We start from the raw sequence: 16234 nt of genomic DNA on the forward strand, positions 1-16234 counted from the left end.
TGGGGGGTCCTTCGTCCTCAGTCTGGACGGCACAGGTGTGGCCACTATGGCCGCCCGCAGGTGTCCTGGGGCTACACCCACCCCCACCTGCTGGGGTGCTCCCTGGCAGGGGTTGGGAGCTCCCCAATTGCAGGGAGGGAGGGAGGGCGCACTCTGACCCTGGACGCCCTCCGACCTTCGGGCCCAGCCCCTTGCGGTGGGTCGGCTGTTCTGGTCCCACGGGACGGTGAGGCTGGGGACAGAGGGCCCCGCGGGCTGGGAGGGCCGGGCGGGCGCGGGCAGGGCTTGGAGACTGGGAAGGTTGGCAGGGGGACAGATCGGGCACCTGGACCCCCGGCGAGGGCTGCGTCCGGGCCGTGGGGCCGCTGACCCAGGGTCGTGGGGGCCTGGTGGGACTGTGGGCGTCCGGACTGGGACCCCCTGGGCCGCACCCCTGCTCCGAAGGACCCATCTGTCCCCGTCCCTGCGCCCGGCACCCTGGGTCCCACTTGGCCCCGCCCATCCCGTCCTGTCCTGTCCTGGGGGCTGAGGGGCGCTCCGCCACACCTGCACCCCCGGGGACCTCAGCTCGGCACACGCCGGCCTGCTCCCTCCTTCTGGGGACACGCGTGTCCTCGTCCCAGGCATGTGAGCAGGGCACCCAGCAGCACCCTGGGGCTCCCGGCTCCTACTTCCTGTCTGCGACTCGGCCCCCGTGGTGCTGTGAGGGGGAGGGGCAGGCGCCCCCCCCAAAGGCCCGGCTGTCCCAAGTCCCCTCTGGTCTGTGTGGGGAGTGTGGGGGGGGCAGGGCCCCCCGAGAAGGCCTGGCTGTCCCGAGTCCCCTCTGGTCTGTGTGGGGAGTGTGGGGGGGCAGGGCCCCCCCCAAAGGCCCGGCTATCCCGAGTCCCCTCTGGTCTGTGTGGGGAGTGTGGGGGGGCAGGGCCCCCCACAAAAGGCCCGGCTATCCCGAGTCCCCTCTGGTCTGTGTGGGGAGTGTGGGGGGGGCAGGGCCCCCCACAAAAGGCCCGGCTATCCCGAGTCCCCTCTGGTCTGTGTGGGGAGTGTGGGGGGGACAGGGCCCCCTGAGAAGGCCCGCCTACTCTGCAGGCCCTCGTGGGGTGCTGGGGCCCCGGCCGGCTGTCCGGCAGTCCAGGAAGGCAGGTACCCTGGGGACCCAAGGGTGGGGGATGGGCCCCTCTGGGCTGTGCGGCTGCAGCCGGTGTGTGGCCCTCGTGGATTCTGTCACCATGGCCTGGGCACAGCCCATGAAGGACACTGCCCCACCAAAGTCCAGTGGCCCGAGCCCGGGGTCCCCACCAGGGTCAGGTGGCCCAAGCCCGGGGTCCCCTGACAGGTGGACTCTTAGGGATGGGGTCCCTGCCAGGGTCAGGTGGCTCGAGCCCGGGGTCCCCTGACAGGTGGACTCTTAGGGATGGGGTCCCTGCCAGGGTCAGGTGGCTCGAGCCCGGGGTCCCCTGACAGGTGGACTCTTAGGGATGGGGTCCCTGCCAGGGTCAGGTGGCTCGAGCCCGGGGTCCCCTGACAGGTGGACTCTTAGGGATGGGGTCCCTGCCAGGGTCAGGTGGCTCGAGCCCGGGGTCCTCCCATAGCTGGGCTCTCAGGGACAGGGGTCCCCCAACAGGTGGGCTCTCGGGGATGGGGTCCCCAGCAGGGTCAGGTGGCCCGAGCCCGGGGTCCCCCACAGGTGGGCTCTCGGGGACGGGGTCCCTGATGGGGCTGGGGGTCCCCAGACCTGCCGGGAGTGGCAGTGGGTGAGGCCTCCCCACGGTTTGGCCTGGACGTCCCGGCCCGGAGCTTGTGGCACAGACCCCCGGTGGCCCGGCGAGCCCCGGGGCAAGAAGGGACCTGTCGTTTCTCCCTCGGCCCTCGGGGACCTGGCTCCCAGCGCTGCCCAGCGTCCTGTGGTCACTGAGGGGCCGCAGGTGCCCGCGGCCGGCCTGGCAGGGAGCGGCCCCACCCAGCTCCTGCAAGGTCCGGCTCTCATGGGTCCCCTGGGCTGGGGCTGCGGCTGGACCCTCCTGCCCACGCGTGTTCCCGAGTGTGTCCCTGCCGGGGTTTTAGTGGGTCTTGGGGGCCTAGGGCTGGCTGGTGGGGGCGGCCCCACCGAGCTCGCTCGTGGCCGCTTCAGACCCAGGCGGCCCATCCTCGGGGGCTTGGCGGGAGCCGCCAGGGGTGCCCGGCAAGAAGCGAGGGCGGCCACAGGGCGCCGTCCTGTCTGTGGAAGGTGCTGCCACGGCCGTCGGGCGCCTGCCGGTCCCGCCCTGAGCCCACCCCACCCCGGGGACACAGGACACACGAGCGCCTCCCTCATGCCGCCCTGCGCTGGTGGCTGGAGTTCCGTGGGCGGGCGGAGCTGCGGGTCCGGGCTGAGGGTTCCGCAGGGTCGGATGCGCCGCGGCCTCCCCGGACGTGGGCTGCCCTCAGGGAGCCTGGAGTCGCCCACCCTGCGCCGAGGCACACGGGGTCCCGGCACGGTGGCCTTGTCTCCGCGCGGGCACGGCGCCGAGACCCCCGTGAAGTGCCGAGTGCCCGTGGCGTGCTGCGTCTGCAGCCCGAGCCCGGCCAGTGCGCGGCACGCACAACCGCGCCGGCCCTCCCCAGAGGGCGCGGGTCCCCGGGGCTGCCTGCCCCGAAACGTGCCGGCCCTGGAGACCGGTGGGAACACGCGCGCGCCGCCAACAGACACCGAGACGCGTCCGTGAATAAATAAAAATTTATCGTCCCGTACAAACGCACTCCACCCCACCGCAGGCGTCCCGCAGTCCCGCGGTCCCGTGCTGGCGCGGGGCGCTGCGCCCGGCGTGCGGGCGGCGTCACAGCGGCTGCCGGTCGTCGTCCCCGCACGCGTACTCGTACAGGTCCACCGCGCCCAGCGCCGACGGCGCCTCGAAGAAGGGCCTGTGTGCCAGCGGCGTGCGCAGCGCGCTCAGCTTCTGCTCCGCAGGGCTGAGCTCCGCCTCGTACCTGCAACGGGCGGGCGGGGCGGCGTGAGGGGCGGGCGGGGAGCGCGGCCGAGCACGCGCCCCCGAGCACGCGCCCTGAGCCGGCCGAGCGCGTTTCCCTCCGTCTGCCCACTGCGCCGTCCGCGCGTTTCCGTCCATAGCGCCCGGCGCGGATGGCGGGCCCCGGGACGGTGCAGGCCGTTTCCATGAACTGTGGGACTAACTCACTGGGTTCCGGCAACTTCCTCCAAGACCGTTAAAAAGATCGTCTCCCCACCTGCGGCCGGTACGGGCGATCTTTACCGACGCGCGGCAGCAGGAAGGCCGGGACGCGCCTTCCCCGGCGGAGCCCCGGCAGGGACCAGCGAGCGCTGCGCAGCCCCATCCGCGCCCTGCTCCTCCGGAGGGTGCCCGGCCCCCGGCGGTCCCTGTCCCCGGCGTTCCCTGTCCCCTGTCCCCGCAGGCCTGGGCCGCAGCCCCGAGCGGCAGGGGTGGACGTGGCCGCGCAGCCAGGCGGAGACCTGCGCGCAGAGACGCTCGGGCTCAAAGCGGGCGCAGTGGGGACGGAGGTCGGGCGGCGGCGCCCACAGAATGCGCCCGGCGGCCACAGCCGCTCCCCGAGATACTGCGGGTGGAAGGTTCTAGAGAGTGGGGACCAGGTCAGCCGCCTGCGCAGAGAGGCGAGGAGGGGGGACAGAGACACACGCACGTTTGGGACGCCCAGTGGAGGCCGCAGGACCGGACGCAGAAGGGCCTCCCGCCCGGCGTGGGGCGGGGCCGAGACCCCTCCGCGGAGCCCCGACCGCGGTCCCCCCACGCGCGCCTGCGAGCCCGGAGTCCCGGCCTGGCGTCGAAGCGCCCCAGTGAGGACGCGCGGTCCCGCCTGCTCGCGGGCTGCGGGCACGTTGGGAAGGGAACTAAGGCCCCGTCCACGGCCTGCGCGAACGTGGGGAGGAGGGGGAGGAGGAGGAGGGGGAGGAGGAGGGGGAGGAGGTCCCGGCAGAGAGCAACACAAAGGGACGCAGAGGGCCGAGGCGGGAGGATCGCTCGAGGTCAGGAGTTCAAGACCAGCCTGAGCAAGAGCGAGACCCGTCTCTACTAAAAATAGAAATTAACTGGACAACTAAAAACATAAAAAAAAAAAACCCCACAAAAGTAATAAAGAGACGCACAGAACAGAAGGGACCAGGCGCTCTGGGTGACCGACGACGCCAGGCTGTCAGAGAAAACAGTGACCGTCAACGCTGGGGGCGCGAGGTAGTTTCACTGGGTTCTGCCGGCGGTGACATCACACCCGGGGTTGTGTGAACAGTGCCCCGGTGCGCGGCCGGCCTGGGCGGCTGGACCGGTGTCCCAAGGGCACAGAGCACGGGCGATCCCCAAGTGGAGACGGGGAACCCGGCCTCGAACCCGCCACGGAATCTGGCGGGAAGCCTGAGAAAGCCGCGGGTCCGGGCGGCCTCAGCGGCCAGTGCTTACATGAACTCCAAGACGAGGCCGCCGCCTCTGGCTCAGGGCGGGGCGGGAGGCTCCGGGGTGACACGGGTCCGTGTCGTCTCGGCTGCACGCTCACGCGTGTCCAAGCTCCCGAGCGGCACACGTTATGCGCGCACCGCGCCCCACTCACCCCGCAGTGAAAACCGCCGCTCTCAAACCCAACTCCAGGCCCTGAAGGCGAATCCTACCCGGAGCTTGGGGAGACAGAGCGCGCGTCCCGCGAGGAACCGCGGTGGGCGCGGCCGGCGGACCGGGCGCACGGGAGGAGGACGACGAGGTGTCGTGACCGAGCCCCAGGTGACCGCGCACGCAAGGCGGAGCCACCGCGGACCGAGCCGGCACGCTTCTGGGTCACTCCCGACGCGCCCCGGCGCACGGGGACGGAAGGGACGTCCCCCAGCCTACAGGCCACCTGCCCCGCGGCGGGGGTCGGGCGTCCCTCCCCAGACTGGGCACACGCAGGCGCCCCGCCCCGCACGCCCGAGCGAGAGGAAGAAAGGAAACGCACACGCGTGCGCGCAGGAACCCCTGAACAGCCCGTGGAAAGCCGCTAGAAGCGACCTGTTTATGCTGCCGGGGAACGGCTGGAAATGGGAATCTAGAAACGGCCTTTTACAGCACCAAAAAAAAATCACGAGATCCACGTAACACCTGCTCACAGAGAGCTGAAGGGAGAAGGCACCGGAGACCCGACTAGAGGGTGTCGGTGGGCGGACCCACCGCGCACGACGGCCGTCCCCACACCTCCGTCTCCACGACCTCCTCTCATGAGAACCTCGTTCAGAGCAGCAGCAGGTGGTTTTGTGGAAATAAACCACCTCACTCTTAATTTGCACATAAACGCAAAGAAACTGGAACAGCCAACGGAGGCAACGTGGGGGGAACACAAGCACTGGCCAGGCGCGGCAGCTCCTGCCTGTGGCCTGCACTTCGAGAGGCCAGGAGTTTGAGACCAGGCTGGGCCACACAGTGAGATCCCTCCTCCACAAAAAACAGAAGAATTGGTCGGGCATCGTGGTGGCACCTGCAGTCCCAGCCGACAGGGAGGCTGGGGCAGGAGGATGGCTCAAGCCCAGGAGGTGGAGGCTGCCGTGAGCTACCATGACGCCACTGCACGCCAACCCAGGTAACAGAGAAGGACCCTGACTCTAAAAATAAAAAAAGAGGCCGGGTGTGGTGGCTCTCGCCTGTCATCCCAGCACTCTGGGAGGCCCAGGTGGGTGGATCGCTCGAGGTCAGGAGTTCGAGACCAGCCTGAGCAAGAGCGAGACCCCATCTCTACTAAAAATAGAAAGAAAATTAATTGGCCAAATAAAAATATATACAGAAAAAAATCAGCCAGGCGTGGTGGCGCGTGCCTGTGGTCCCAGCTACTCGGGAGGCTGAGGCAGGAGGATCGCTTGAGCCCAGGAGTTTGCTGTGAGCTAGGCTGACGCCACAGCACTCACTCTAGCCTGGGCAAGAAAGCGAGACTCTGTCTCAAAAAAAATAAAATAAAATAAAATAAAATGCTTAAAAAGCACATTGCGGAGCCCTCCCTGCACGACTGCACGTGGGGAGGCTGCCCCGGAGCCGCCCCGGAGCTGGTGGGGGACGCAGGCGTGGTGCCGAGTCAGAACCGCTGGCAGGGGACGCGGGGAGGGGAAGGCCGGGCGGCGGGACGGGCAGGCAGCCGGAGGCCCCGCGCTGTGGCGTCGGTGCCCGGGACACGGCCCGTGGGCGGGGACAGGCGCGCGGCAGCACGACTGAGCCAGGTGCAGGAGCGGACCCCAGGCCCCGCCGAGTAACTCCCACCGCGGACGGCGGACGGCCACCCGCACGGCCGGGAGCAAGCCCGCACCCTCGGGAACACCTGCCCCAGGTGGGCTCAGGTCTGGGGTGGAACGAGAAAACCCGCAGGGAATCTCGGGGCTCCGAGCCGGCCGTGGCTTCGCGCACACGGCGCCCAGCGCGGCAGGTGGGGAGGGGCAGCGCACCTGGGCGGAAAGCACCTCGCAGGGCAGGGAGTAGAAGACAGGCAGGTGCGAGCGGGAAGCCCTCGCAGGTCACCCCCGGCGGGGTTCGTAACCGGAACACACAGAGCCCCGGGCTGGGTTCCGCCGAGGCGGCCGACACAGGGACCCGAACGGTGGTCGGGTCCGAGGTGGCGGACAAAGGGGCTGTGGCGTCCCTAAGCCGCCTGCCCCGCCCTTCCCGCGCCCGGCTAGTCTGCGGAGCGGCAGGACCCACGTCACGCGCACACGTGCCCGCTTCGGTGTCCCCTTTTTTTGGCCGAGGTGTGAAAGCTCACCCCGGGAATGGCCGAATCCCACACGAGGACAGGGCTGCTCAGGGGCCGCTGCTGAGCCACGTCCTCCGGGGACGGCGCGTGGGGACGGCAGCAGGACCGCCCCGCCGCTCCCGCGCCCCTGGCTCTGCCCACCTCAGCCCCGCACTCGCCCCTCGCCCCACCACCCCGCGTCCACGCTCACCCCTCGCCCCACCACCCCGTGTCCACACTCACCCCTCGCCCCGCCGCCCCGCGCCCACCCCTCGCCCCACCACCCCGCGTCCACGCTCACCCCTCGCCCCACCACATCACCCCTCGCCCCGCCACCCCGCGCCCACGCTCACCCCTCGCCCCGCCGCCCCGCGTCCACGCTCACCCCTGTCCCCACCACCCCGCGTCCACACCACTCACCCCTGTCCCCACCACCCCGCGTCCACACCACTCACCCCTGTCCCCACCACCCCGCGTCCACACCACTCACCCCTCGCCCCACCACCCCGCGTCCACACTCACCCCGCGTCCCCACCGTCCCGCGTCCCCAGCCCTGCACTCACCCCTCGTCCTACGGGTCCCTACCTCAGCCCCGTGTCCCCACCACCCTGCGTCCCCACCGCCCCGCGTCCCCAGCCCTGCACTCACCCCTCGTCCTATGGGTCCCCACCGTCCCGCGTCCCCACTGCCCCGCGTCCCCAGCCCTGCACTCACCCCTCGTCCTATGGGTCCCCACCGTCCCGCGTCCCCACTGCCCCGCGTCCCCAGCCCTGCACTCACCCCTCGTCCTATGGGTCCCCACCGTCCCGCGTCCCCACTGCCCCGCGTCCCCAGCCCTGCACTCACCCCTCGTCCTATGGGTCCCCACCGTCCCGCGTCCCCACTGCCCCGCGTCCCCAGCCCTGCACTCACCCCTCGTCCTATGGGTCCCCACCGTCCCGCGTCCCCACTGCCCCGCGTCCCCAGCCCTGCACTCACCCCTCGTCCTATGGGTCCCCACCGTCCCGCGTCCCCACCGCCCCGCGTCCCCAGCCCTGCACTCACCCCTCGTCCTACGGGTCCCTACCTCAGCCCCGTGTCCCCACCACCCTGCGTCCCCACCGCCCCGCGGCCCCAGCCCTGCACTCACCCCTCGTCCCACGGGTCCCCCGCGGCCTCCTCGGCCACCAGGATGTCGTACTCCTCGGCGGCGTACCTCTCCCAGTCCGAGAGCTCCGGGCCGTCGCTGTCGCTCTCCTGGGGGACGGCACGTGTCACAGGTCACGCCGTGTCACGCCATGTCACGGGGCAGCCCGCCCGCACGCCCGTGCTCACCCTGAGCAGGGAGACCTGCTCTTTCTGCTCGTGGTCCAGGTACTTCTCCACGTTGAAGAAGGTGTCGAAGAAGACGTCGGCCAGCCTGCAGCGCTTCAGGTCGCGCAGCGTGATCCTCCCTGCGGGGGACAGGTGTGGGGCACGGGCGTGGGGGATGGGCGCGGGGGACAGGTGTGGGGGACGGGCGTGGGGCACAGGTGTGGGGGGCGTGGGGCACAGGTGTGGGGGGCGGGCGTGGGGGACAGGTTGTGGGGGGCGGGCGTGGGGCACAGGTGTGGGGGATGGGCGCGGGCACAGGTGTGGGGGGCGGGCGCGGGGCACAGGTGTGGGGGGCGGGGGCGGGGCACAGGTGTGGGGGGCGGGTGTGGGGGATGGGCGGGGCACAGGTGTGGGGGGCGGGGGCGGGGCACAGGTGTGGGGGGCGGGGGCGGGGCACAGGTGTGGGGGGCGGGCGCGGGGGACAGGTGTGGGGGGCGGGCGCGTCAGGGGCGCGCTCACGCGTGGCGTGTGCCGTGAGGACGCCGTGACGGGGGTGGGTGGTGGCACAACGCTCCGTGCTTCACACCCGACTCGGGTAAAGGAGACACCGGGGCGGGGCGGGGCGGGGCGGGGGGCCCAGGCGTGGACGGCCGCACGTGCGCGGGGAGATCGAGCATGGACGGGGCGAAGCTGGGGACAGGGGGGGCGCCGGCCACCAGGGGGCGCCCCTGGACCTGGAATAGCAGGCCCTGGTGCAGCTAGGAAGGGTACCCCGCAGGGACAGGCCACAGTCAGGGACAGGAGGGGACCCGTGTCCCCCGTCTCAGAACGATTCCCACAGTCAGCCCCCCCAGATCCGGACCCGGATTCCCAAACACAGCACGGAACTAACTGAGGTGGTGGAGTCTAGAGAGGGTCCCTGTCCCCAGGGGACTGAGCGTGGGCAGAGTCACCCGGTCCCAGTGGGGACCGAGTTCAGGGAGGGGGTCCCACGTCCCTCTGGCTCGAGAGGGATTGGGAGAGGACACGGGGCTGGGGATCCCCGTGCTGTGCAGACAACCCCAAACTCCCCCACCGTGAGGACCCCTGCTCCCGGCCCTCTCATCCTCAGCGACCCCAGAGGTCACCCTGGGTGGCGGTGACATCCTTGTGATGGGAGGTCCCTGGGCGGGAACAGGCCACACTGGTTCTGCCCCGTCAGGACCCCAGTGGGGCCAGCCCCTCCCTCCGTGCGTCCCCTCCCCCCGGCGTCCCCTCCCCCTGGGCGCCCCCTCCCCCGGGCGTCCCCTCCCCCCGGCGTCCCCTCCCCCGGGCGTCCCCTCCCGGCACCTTCGCTGCGGGGCTTGACGAGGTCGAGCATCTGGCAGAGGCAGTCCTGGAAGGGCAGGGCCTCGATGGCCATGCTGTCCAGCCGGCGGCACTGCTCCTCGTAGAAGTACTCGAGCTCGAACATGGACAGCGCGCCGTCCCCGTCCAGGTCCATGCAGCGGAACCAGTACTCGATGCTGCGGCGGCGCGCGCCCGTCAGCCCCTCCGCGGGGACCCGCCCGCCCGCCCGCCCTCCTTGGGGACCCGTGGGGACCCGCGGGGTGTCAGGTAGGTACGCAGCTCCCGCCCCGCCCCCCAAGCCCCACCTGGTCGGGGTCTTTTTGTCCTCTTCGGAGATGAGGAACCAGACGAAGTCGGCGTAGCTGATCTTCCCTTCCTTCTGCACCTTCCTGCCACTGCGCCGGACCCAGACAGGTGAGGTGGGGTGTGGGAGGGGAGGCCCCGCCCACTGTGCCGCGCCCACCCTCCCTGGGAGGGGAGGCCCCGCCCACCACGCCCAGGTGTCCCCCGCGTGAGGGGCCTGTGTAGCCAGGGAGAGGCGTCCAGGCCCCAGGGGGTCACAAGTGGCCACCTCCAGACGCCCCCAGACCCACGCCGACGCGCAGGGCCGGCAGGGACCGCCTAGGAGCCTGCGCGGACCCTCCTGGGGGCCCCTGCAGGGCGCACGTCCCCACTGGGGCTCCCGTCACGGAGGCGTGCGCCCCGCCACTCAGCACCTGGCGACACTGAGCTGGGCGTCCCCGCTGGCACCTCGCGGGATGCATCCCCGCCGGTCGCGGAGGCGCCGCGCGGGGCCGGCTCAGCGCAGAGGCCGCAGGGACGGGAGGGGCGCCCGGCACGTACCGCGTCACCGCGCCCGAGAAGATCCTGTCGATCATCTTGCTGGAGATGGCTGCGGGGAGAGGGTCGTGAGCAGGGCGTGGCGGGGACGGCGCCCCACGTGCCCAGAGGCCAGGCGGGGTCCCGGGCCGACGCCCACACGGGCGCCCCGCCTGCACCAGCCTTTCCCGCCGCCGCGGCCGCGCCCCAGGTCGGACCTGAGTGGAAGCAGCTGGGGCTCCCAGACAGCGCTGTGAAGAGCAGAACCCACGCCGTGTCTCGGACGCCCGCGCCCCGGACACTCACACCGCGGACGCCCGCGCCCCCGACACTCACACTGCGGACGCCCGGGCCTCACTCCACCGCGCCCCGGACGCCCGCGCCCCCGACACTCACACCTCGGACGCCCGGGCCTCACTCCACCGCGCGCCGGACACTCACACCTCGGACGCCCGGGCCTCACTCCACCGCGCCCCGGACGCCCGCGCCCCCGACACTCACACTGCGGACGCCCGGGCCTCACTCCACCGCGCCCCGGACGCCCGCGCCCCCGACACTCACACCTCGGACGCCCGGGCCTCACTCCACCGCGCCCCGGACGCCCGCGCCCCCGACACTCACACTGCGGACGCCCGGGCCTCACTCCACCGCGCCCCGGACGCCCGCGCCCCCGACACTCACACCTCGGACGCCCGGGCCTCACTCCACCGCGCCCCGGACGCCCGCGCCCCCGACACTCACACTGCGGACGCCCGGGCCTCACTCCACCGCGCCCCGGACGCCCGCGCCCCCGACACTCACACCTCGGACGCCCGGGCCTCACTCCACCGCGCCCCGGACGCCCGCGCCCCCGACACTCACACTGCGGACGCCCGGGCCTCACTCCACCGCGCCCCGGACGCCCGCGCCCCCGACACTCACACCTCGGACGCCCGGGCCTCACTCCACCGCGCGCCGGACACTCACACCTCGGACGCCCGGGCCTCACTCCACCGCGCGCCGGACACTCACACCTCGGACGCCCGGGCCTCACTCCACCGCGCCCCGGACACTCACACCGCGGACGCCCGGGCCTCACTCCACCGTGCGCCGGACGCCCGCGCCCCACACTCTCGGCCCGGAAACCTGCGCCTCCTTGTCCCGCGCCCCACACTGTCACCCGACCGCCGTCACGCGAGCGAGCGTGTTCCAACAGGAACCCGACTAAGACGCGGCGAGTGGCGCCGTCTGGGCAGGACACAGACCCCGGGCCTAGACCTCAGGACTTCTCCCCCGCGGCCCGCAGGCGGGAACCTGAGGTCGCCTGTCTCCTGCGTACATCCCTCCCGAGGTCGCCTGCCTCCCGAGTCCTCCCCCCCCAGGTCGCCTGCCTCCCGAGTCCTCCCCCCCAGGTCGCCTGCCTCCCGAGTCCTCCCTCCTCAGGTCGCCTGCCTCCCGAGTCCTCCCCCCCCAGGTCGCCTGCCTCCCGAGTCCTCCCCCCCCAGGCCGCCTGCCTCCCGAGTCCTCCCCCCCCAGGTCGCCTGCCTCCCGAGTCCTCCCCCCCAGGTCGCCTGCCTCCCGAGTCCTCCCCCCCGAGGTCACCTGCCTCCCGAGTCCTCCCCCCCAGGTCGCCTGCCTCCCGAGTCCTCCCCCCCAGGCCGCCTGCCTCCCGAGTCCTCCCCCCCAGGTCGCCTGCCTCCCGAGTCCTCCCCCCCCAGGTCGCCTGCCTCCTGAGTCCTCCCTCCCGAGGTGGCCTGCCTCCCGAGTCCTCCCCCCCAGGCCGCCTGCCTCCCGAGTCCTCCCCCCCAGGTCGCCTGCCTCCCGAGTCCTCCCCCCCGAGGTCGCCTGCCTCCCGAGTCCTCCCCCCCAGGTCGCCTGCCTCCCGAGTCCTCCCCCCCCAGGTCGCCTGCCTCCTGAGTCCTCCCTCCCGAGGTGGCCTGCCTCCCGAGTCCTCCCCCCCAGGTCGCCTGCCTCCCGAGTCCTCCCTCCCGAGGCCGCCTGCCTCCCGAGTCCTCCCCCCCCAGGTCGCCTGCCTCCTGAGTCCTCCCTCCCGAGGTGGCCTGCCTCCCGAGTCCTCCCTCCTGGGCGTGCCGACGCCGTCCCCTCCCTGTGTCCTCACGGGGTCCTCCCCCATGCCTGTGTCCTCACCTCCTCTGCTTATGAGGACTCCGGCCTGTTGGATCAGGGCCGCCATGGTGACCTCAGTTTACCTCAGTCACCCGTTTAAACACCCGTCTCCAAACACAGCCGTCTGGGGTCCCGGGGTCAGGGCTCCAATGTACGAATTCGGGGGTGCGCGGCTGCTCCGTGGCAAACATGCCCGTGAGACGGGGCATGAAGGCAGTGCCTCCCCAAGCCCGACTCGCCCTGCCCCGCCAAGCCTCCCCCGTGAGAGGGGACCGGACGCCGTCACGGGCTGCACTGTGCCCCGAACACGTGTCCCTGTCCTGACCTCTGGGCCTGGGAACCCGACCTCGTGTAGAAACGGGCTCTCGGCAGCGGTGATTAAGCGAAGGATCTCGAGACGAGACCACCCTGGATCGGGGAGGGCCCTAAACCCGGCGACACGCGTCCCCGTGAGAGACGGCAGAGGGGGCACAGACGCGGAGGAGAAGCCCCGTGGAGGCAGACGGAGGAGGCAGAGGCGGGAGTGAGGCTGCGGCCACAAGCCCAGGGACGCCCGGAGCCCCCGGGAGCCGGGAGAGGCGGGAAGGAGCCTCCCCTGGACCCGTGGAGGGAGCGCGGCCCGAGGCCCCCGCGTCCCACACTCCCGGGATCCGGGACCCGGAGGGGACACGTCCCTGTGGGTGAGGCCCCAGTTTGTGCTGGAAGCCCGGGCACGGCCTCGCCCGCGCACACGCGGCACCCGGACGCGGCCTCACAAAGGGCGTCGCCCGCGCACACGCGGCACCCGGAGGCTGACACGGGGAGGGGGGAGGAAGAGGAGGCTGGGGCGGAGGACCCGGCCTCGCCCGCGCACACGCGGCGCCCGGAGGCTGACACGGGGAGGGGGGAGGAAGAGGAGGCTGGGGCGGAGGACCCGGCCTCGCCCGCGCACACGCGGCGCCCGGAGGCTGACACGGGGAGGGGGGAGGAGGAGGCTGGGGCGGAGGACTGGCCTCGCCCGCGCACACGTGGCACCCAGAGGCTGACACGGGGAGGGAGGAAGAGGAGGCTGGGGTGGAGGACTGGCCTCGCCCGCGCACACGCGGCGCCCGGAGGCTGACACGGGGAGGGGGGAGGAGGCTGGGGCGGAGGACCGGGGAGGGAGAGAGGGGAGGAGGCTGGGGCGGAGGACCGGCCTCCCCACGCACACGCGGCGCCCAGAGGCTGACACGGGGAGGGAGAGAGGGGAGGAGGCTGGGGCGGAGGACCGGGGAGGGAGAGAGGGGAGGAGGCTGGGGCGGAGGACCCGGCAGGCCGAGGGGCCGCGGCGCCGCCCACCGTGGTCGTTGTGGCGCGCCAGGTCCCGCGCGCTGATGAGCAGGTCGTGGTCGGCGTCCAGCTCCCAGAACTTGCAGTAGATGACGTAGAAGTGCTCGTAGGAGAAGAACTCCGTCAGCTGGTTGATGTCCGGCTCCTCCTCCAGCAGCGCCACGTTCTGCGGGACCGGCGGCGTGAGGGCGGCCCGCGCGGAGGGCGCCCGCAGCTCGCGGTGGGTCGGCTGGCCTCTCGGGGCCGTGGGGGAGGGTGCCCGCCACCGCCCGCCGCGCCCACCTGCAGGAAGGTGCTCCTCCTGAGCTCCGCGCAGGTGATCCTGCCCGACCAGGACCTGTTGACCGTGTAGAAGATCCTCTGGATGACCTGCGGGGGTGTGGGCGGGGGTCAGCGGGGGCGGGGGTCAGCGGGGGCGGGGGTCAGCGGGGGCGGGGGTCAGCGTGGGCGGGGGGTCAGCGTGGGGTCAGCGGGGGCGGGCAGCAGGGCGTGAGCCACGGCGGGACCCCACCGACACACGGAGGACCCCTGTCATGGGAGGGGAGGGGAGGGGAGGGGAGGGGAGGGGAGGGGAGGAGGGGGGAGGGGAGGGGAGGAGGGGGGAGGGGAGGGGAGGAGGGGGGAGGGGAGGAGAGGGCAGGGCAGGGGAGGGGAGGGGAGATGTGCGGACGGAGGGATGGGGGTCCGTAGGCCGAGTGTGGGAAAGGCTCCCGGGCCTTGGGGTGTCGTGGCTGCGCAGGGCTCAGCCCAGGGCTGGGTGACGCTCCTGCACACCGCACAGCAGGGACAGAGCCCGGGGAGGATGGGCCGCGCTGGGGAGGGGCCCCGTTTGAACCCGGCCCTGGACACTCCCCAGCTTGAGTTCAACTGAGTCCGCGGGGACAGGACGGGTCAGGGGCCCTGAGACTCTGCAGGCGTGGGCCAGGCTGGGCCACAGGCCCTGCTCCACGCACTGGGCAGGCCATCACCTCCCTCGCAGGTTGTCACCTCCCTGTCCCTGTCCCAGAATATCCCCTCCCCCCACTGGACGTCAACTCCTGTCCCAGGTCATCACCTCCCTGTCCCAGAATGTCCCCTCCCCCACTGGACATCAACTCCTGTCCCAGGTCCCCTCCCCCACTGGACATCAACTCCTGTCCCAGGTCATCACCTCCCCATGCCAGGATGTCACCTCCCGTGTCCTGGGATGCCACCAACTCAGGACCCAAAGACAATGCCTGCCCTGTCCTCACTGAAGGCCACTTGCCCTGTCCCCGTCCTGATGTCACGGTGGCTGAGTGACCGCCCACCGCAGATGCCACCGGCCCGGCCGCTCCCAGAGTGGGGCTGTGAAGGGGGCCACCCCGGCGGGGCTGCGCCTTTCTGGGGCTCCTGTCCCCTCCGAGCGGGGCGCGGGTGACCTGCGCCGAGTGCAGCATAGTCAGGACAGCTGGGGGCACGGTGGCGGGTCACACCCCTCCAACAACACCGGCAGCGCTGGGGACGAGGTGTGGGGTCCGCCCCATCTGCTGAGTCCGGCCACGGCTCACCCTGCGAGTCTCACCGCAGCCGTGCTCCTGCTCTCCTGAGTCCTCCCTCCCCGGGGGCATAGGTGCTCCCGCCCACCTGAGTCCTCCCTCTCTCAGGGCAGAAGTGCTCCCGCCCACCTCACCAGTCCTCCCTCCCCCGGGGCAGAGGTGCTCCCGCCCACCTCACTGAGTCCTCCCTCCCCAGGGGCAGAGGTGCTCCCGCCCACCTGAGTCCTCCCTCCCCCGGGGCAGAGGTGCTCCCGCCCACCTCACCAGTCCTCCTTCCCCCGGGGCAGAAGTGCTCCCGCCCACCTCACCAGTCCTCCCTCCCCCGGGGCAGAGGTGCTCCCGCCCACCTCACCAGTCCTCCCTACTCCGGGGCACAGGTGCTCCTGCCCACCTGAGTCCTCCCTCCCAGGGCAGAGGTGCTCCCGCCCACCTCACCAGTCCTCCCTCCCCCGGGGCAGAGGTGCTCGCGCCCCCCCTCACCAAGTCCTCCCTCCCCCAGGGCAGAGGTGCTCCCGCCCCCCTCACTGAGTCCTCCCTCTCTCAGGGCAGAGGTGCTCCCGCCCACCTCACCAGTCCTCCCTCCCCCGGGGCAGAGGTGCTCGCGCCCCCCCTCACCAAGTCCTCCCTCCCCCAGGGCAGAGGTGCTCCCGCCCCCCTCATCAGTCCTCCCTCCCCCAGGGCAGAGGTGCTCCCGCCCCCCTCACCGCCCCGCCCGCACCGGTGTCGCCGTCCGTCTTTCCGGGGGTCGCCCTGCGAGTCTCGCAGGAAGGCCGACACCCGCCCGCCCCCAGAAGCGCCTGCCCTGCCGCGGCAGTGTCTGCTCGGCTGCTCCGCCCCGCACGCGCCCCGCGCCACCACGCAGAGCGCGCCGCACGCACGCGGTGAGGACACGCCCGCGCCGCACTCCGTCCTGGCCGAGCCGCTAGGCAGGGCCACGGCCCGCCGGGATGCGCAGGGGCGGGGTGGGCGCGCAGCCCGTGGGGCCGGCTCTGCAGTGACACGGACGGTGGCGCAGCGCGGGGGCGGGCGGGCTGTCCCCGCGGTGTGGGGTCCGGGCTTGCGCGGGGGCACTCACCGTGGTGATGTAGCGCGAGTGGAACTCGGACGCCTCCTTCAGGAAGGACAGGCCGGGGTGCGTGTTCACCACGTCCTGCGGGGGGAGG

General features: G+C 72.2%; 1 protein-coding gene across 2 annotated transcripts in view; it reads right to left on the bottom strand.

The window, feature by feature from the left end:
• Positions 1 to 2699: 2699 nt before the first annotated feature.
• Positions 2700 to 16234, bottom strand: part of PPP2R3B (protein phosphatase 2 regulatory subunit B''beta) — a 69979-nt gene continuing 56444 nt past the window's right edge. For both annotated transcript variants that reach the window (XM_075999293.1, XM_075999294.1), the window contains exons 5-13: positions 16147 to 16221; positions 13837 to 13923; positions 13564 to 13720; positions 10165 to 10213; positions 9627 to 9716; positions 9322 to 9497; positions 8014 to 8132; positions 7829 to 7935; positions 2700 to 2964 (exon numbers count right to left, since the gene is read on the bottom strand). In XM_075999293.1, the coding sequence (XP_075855408.1) occupies positions 2814 to 2964; positions 7829 to 7935; positions 8014 to 8132; positions 9322 to 9497; positions 9627 to 9716; positions 10165 to 10213; positions 13564 to 13720; positions 13837 to 13923; positions 16147 to 16221 (1011 nt within the window). In that variant the 3' untranslated portion in view covers positions 2700 to 2813. The remainder of the gene's footprint in view (positions 2965 to 7828; positions 7936 to 8013; positions 8133 to 9321; positions 9498 to 9626; positions 9717 to 10164; positions 10214 to 13563; positions 13721 to 13836; positions 13924 to 16146; positions 16222 to 16234) is intronic.

The sequence above is a fragment of the Microcebus murinus genome, chromosome X (genome assembly GCF_040939455.1).
Source record: "Microcebus murinus isolate Inina chromosome X, M.murinus_Inina_mat1.0, whole genome shotgun sequence".
Classification (NCBI taxonomy): domain Eukaryota; kingdom Metazoa; phylum Chordata; class Mammalia; order Primates; family Cheirogaleidae; genus Microcebus; species Microcebus murinus.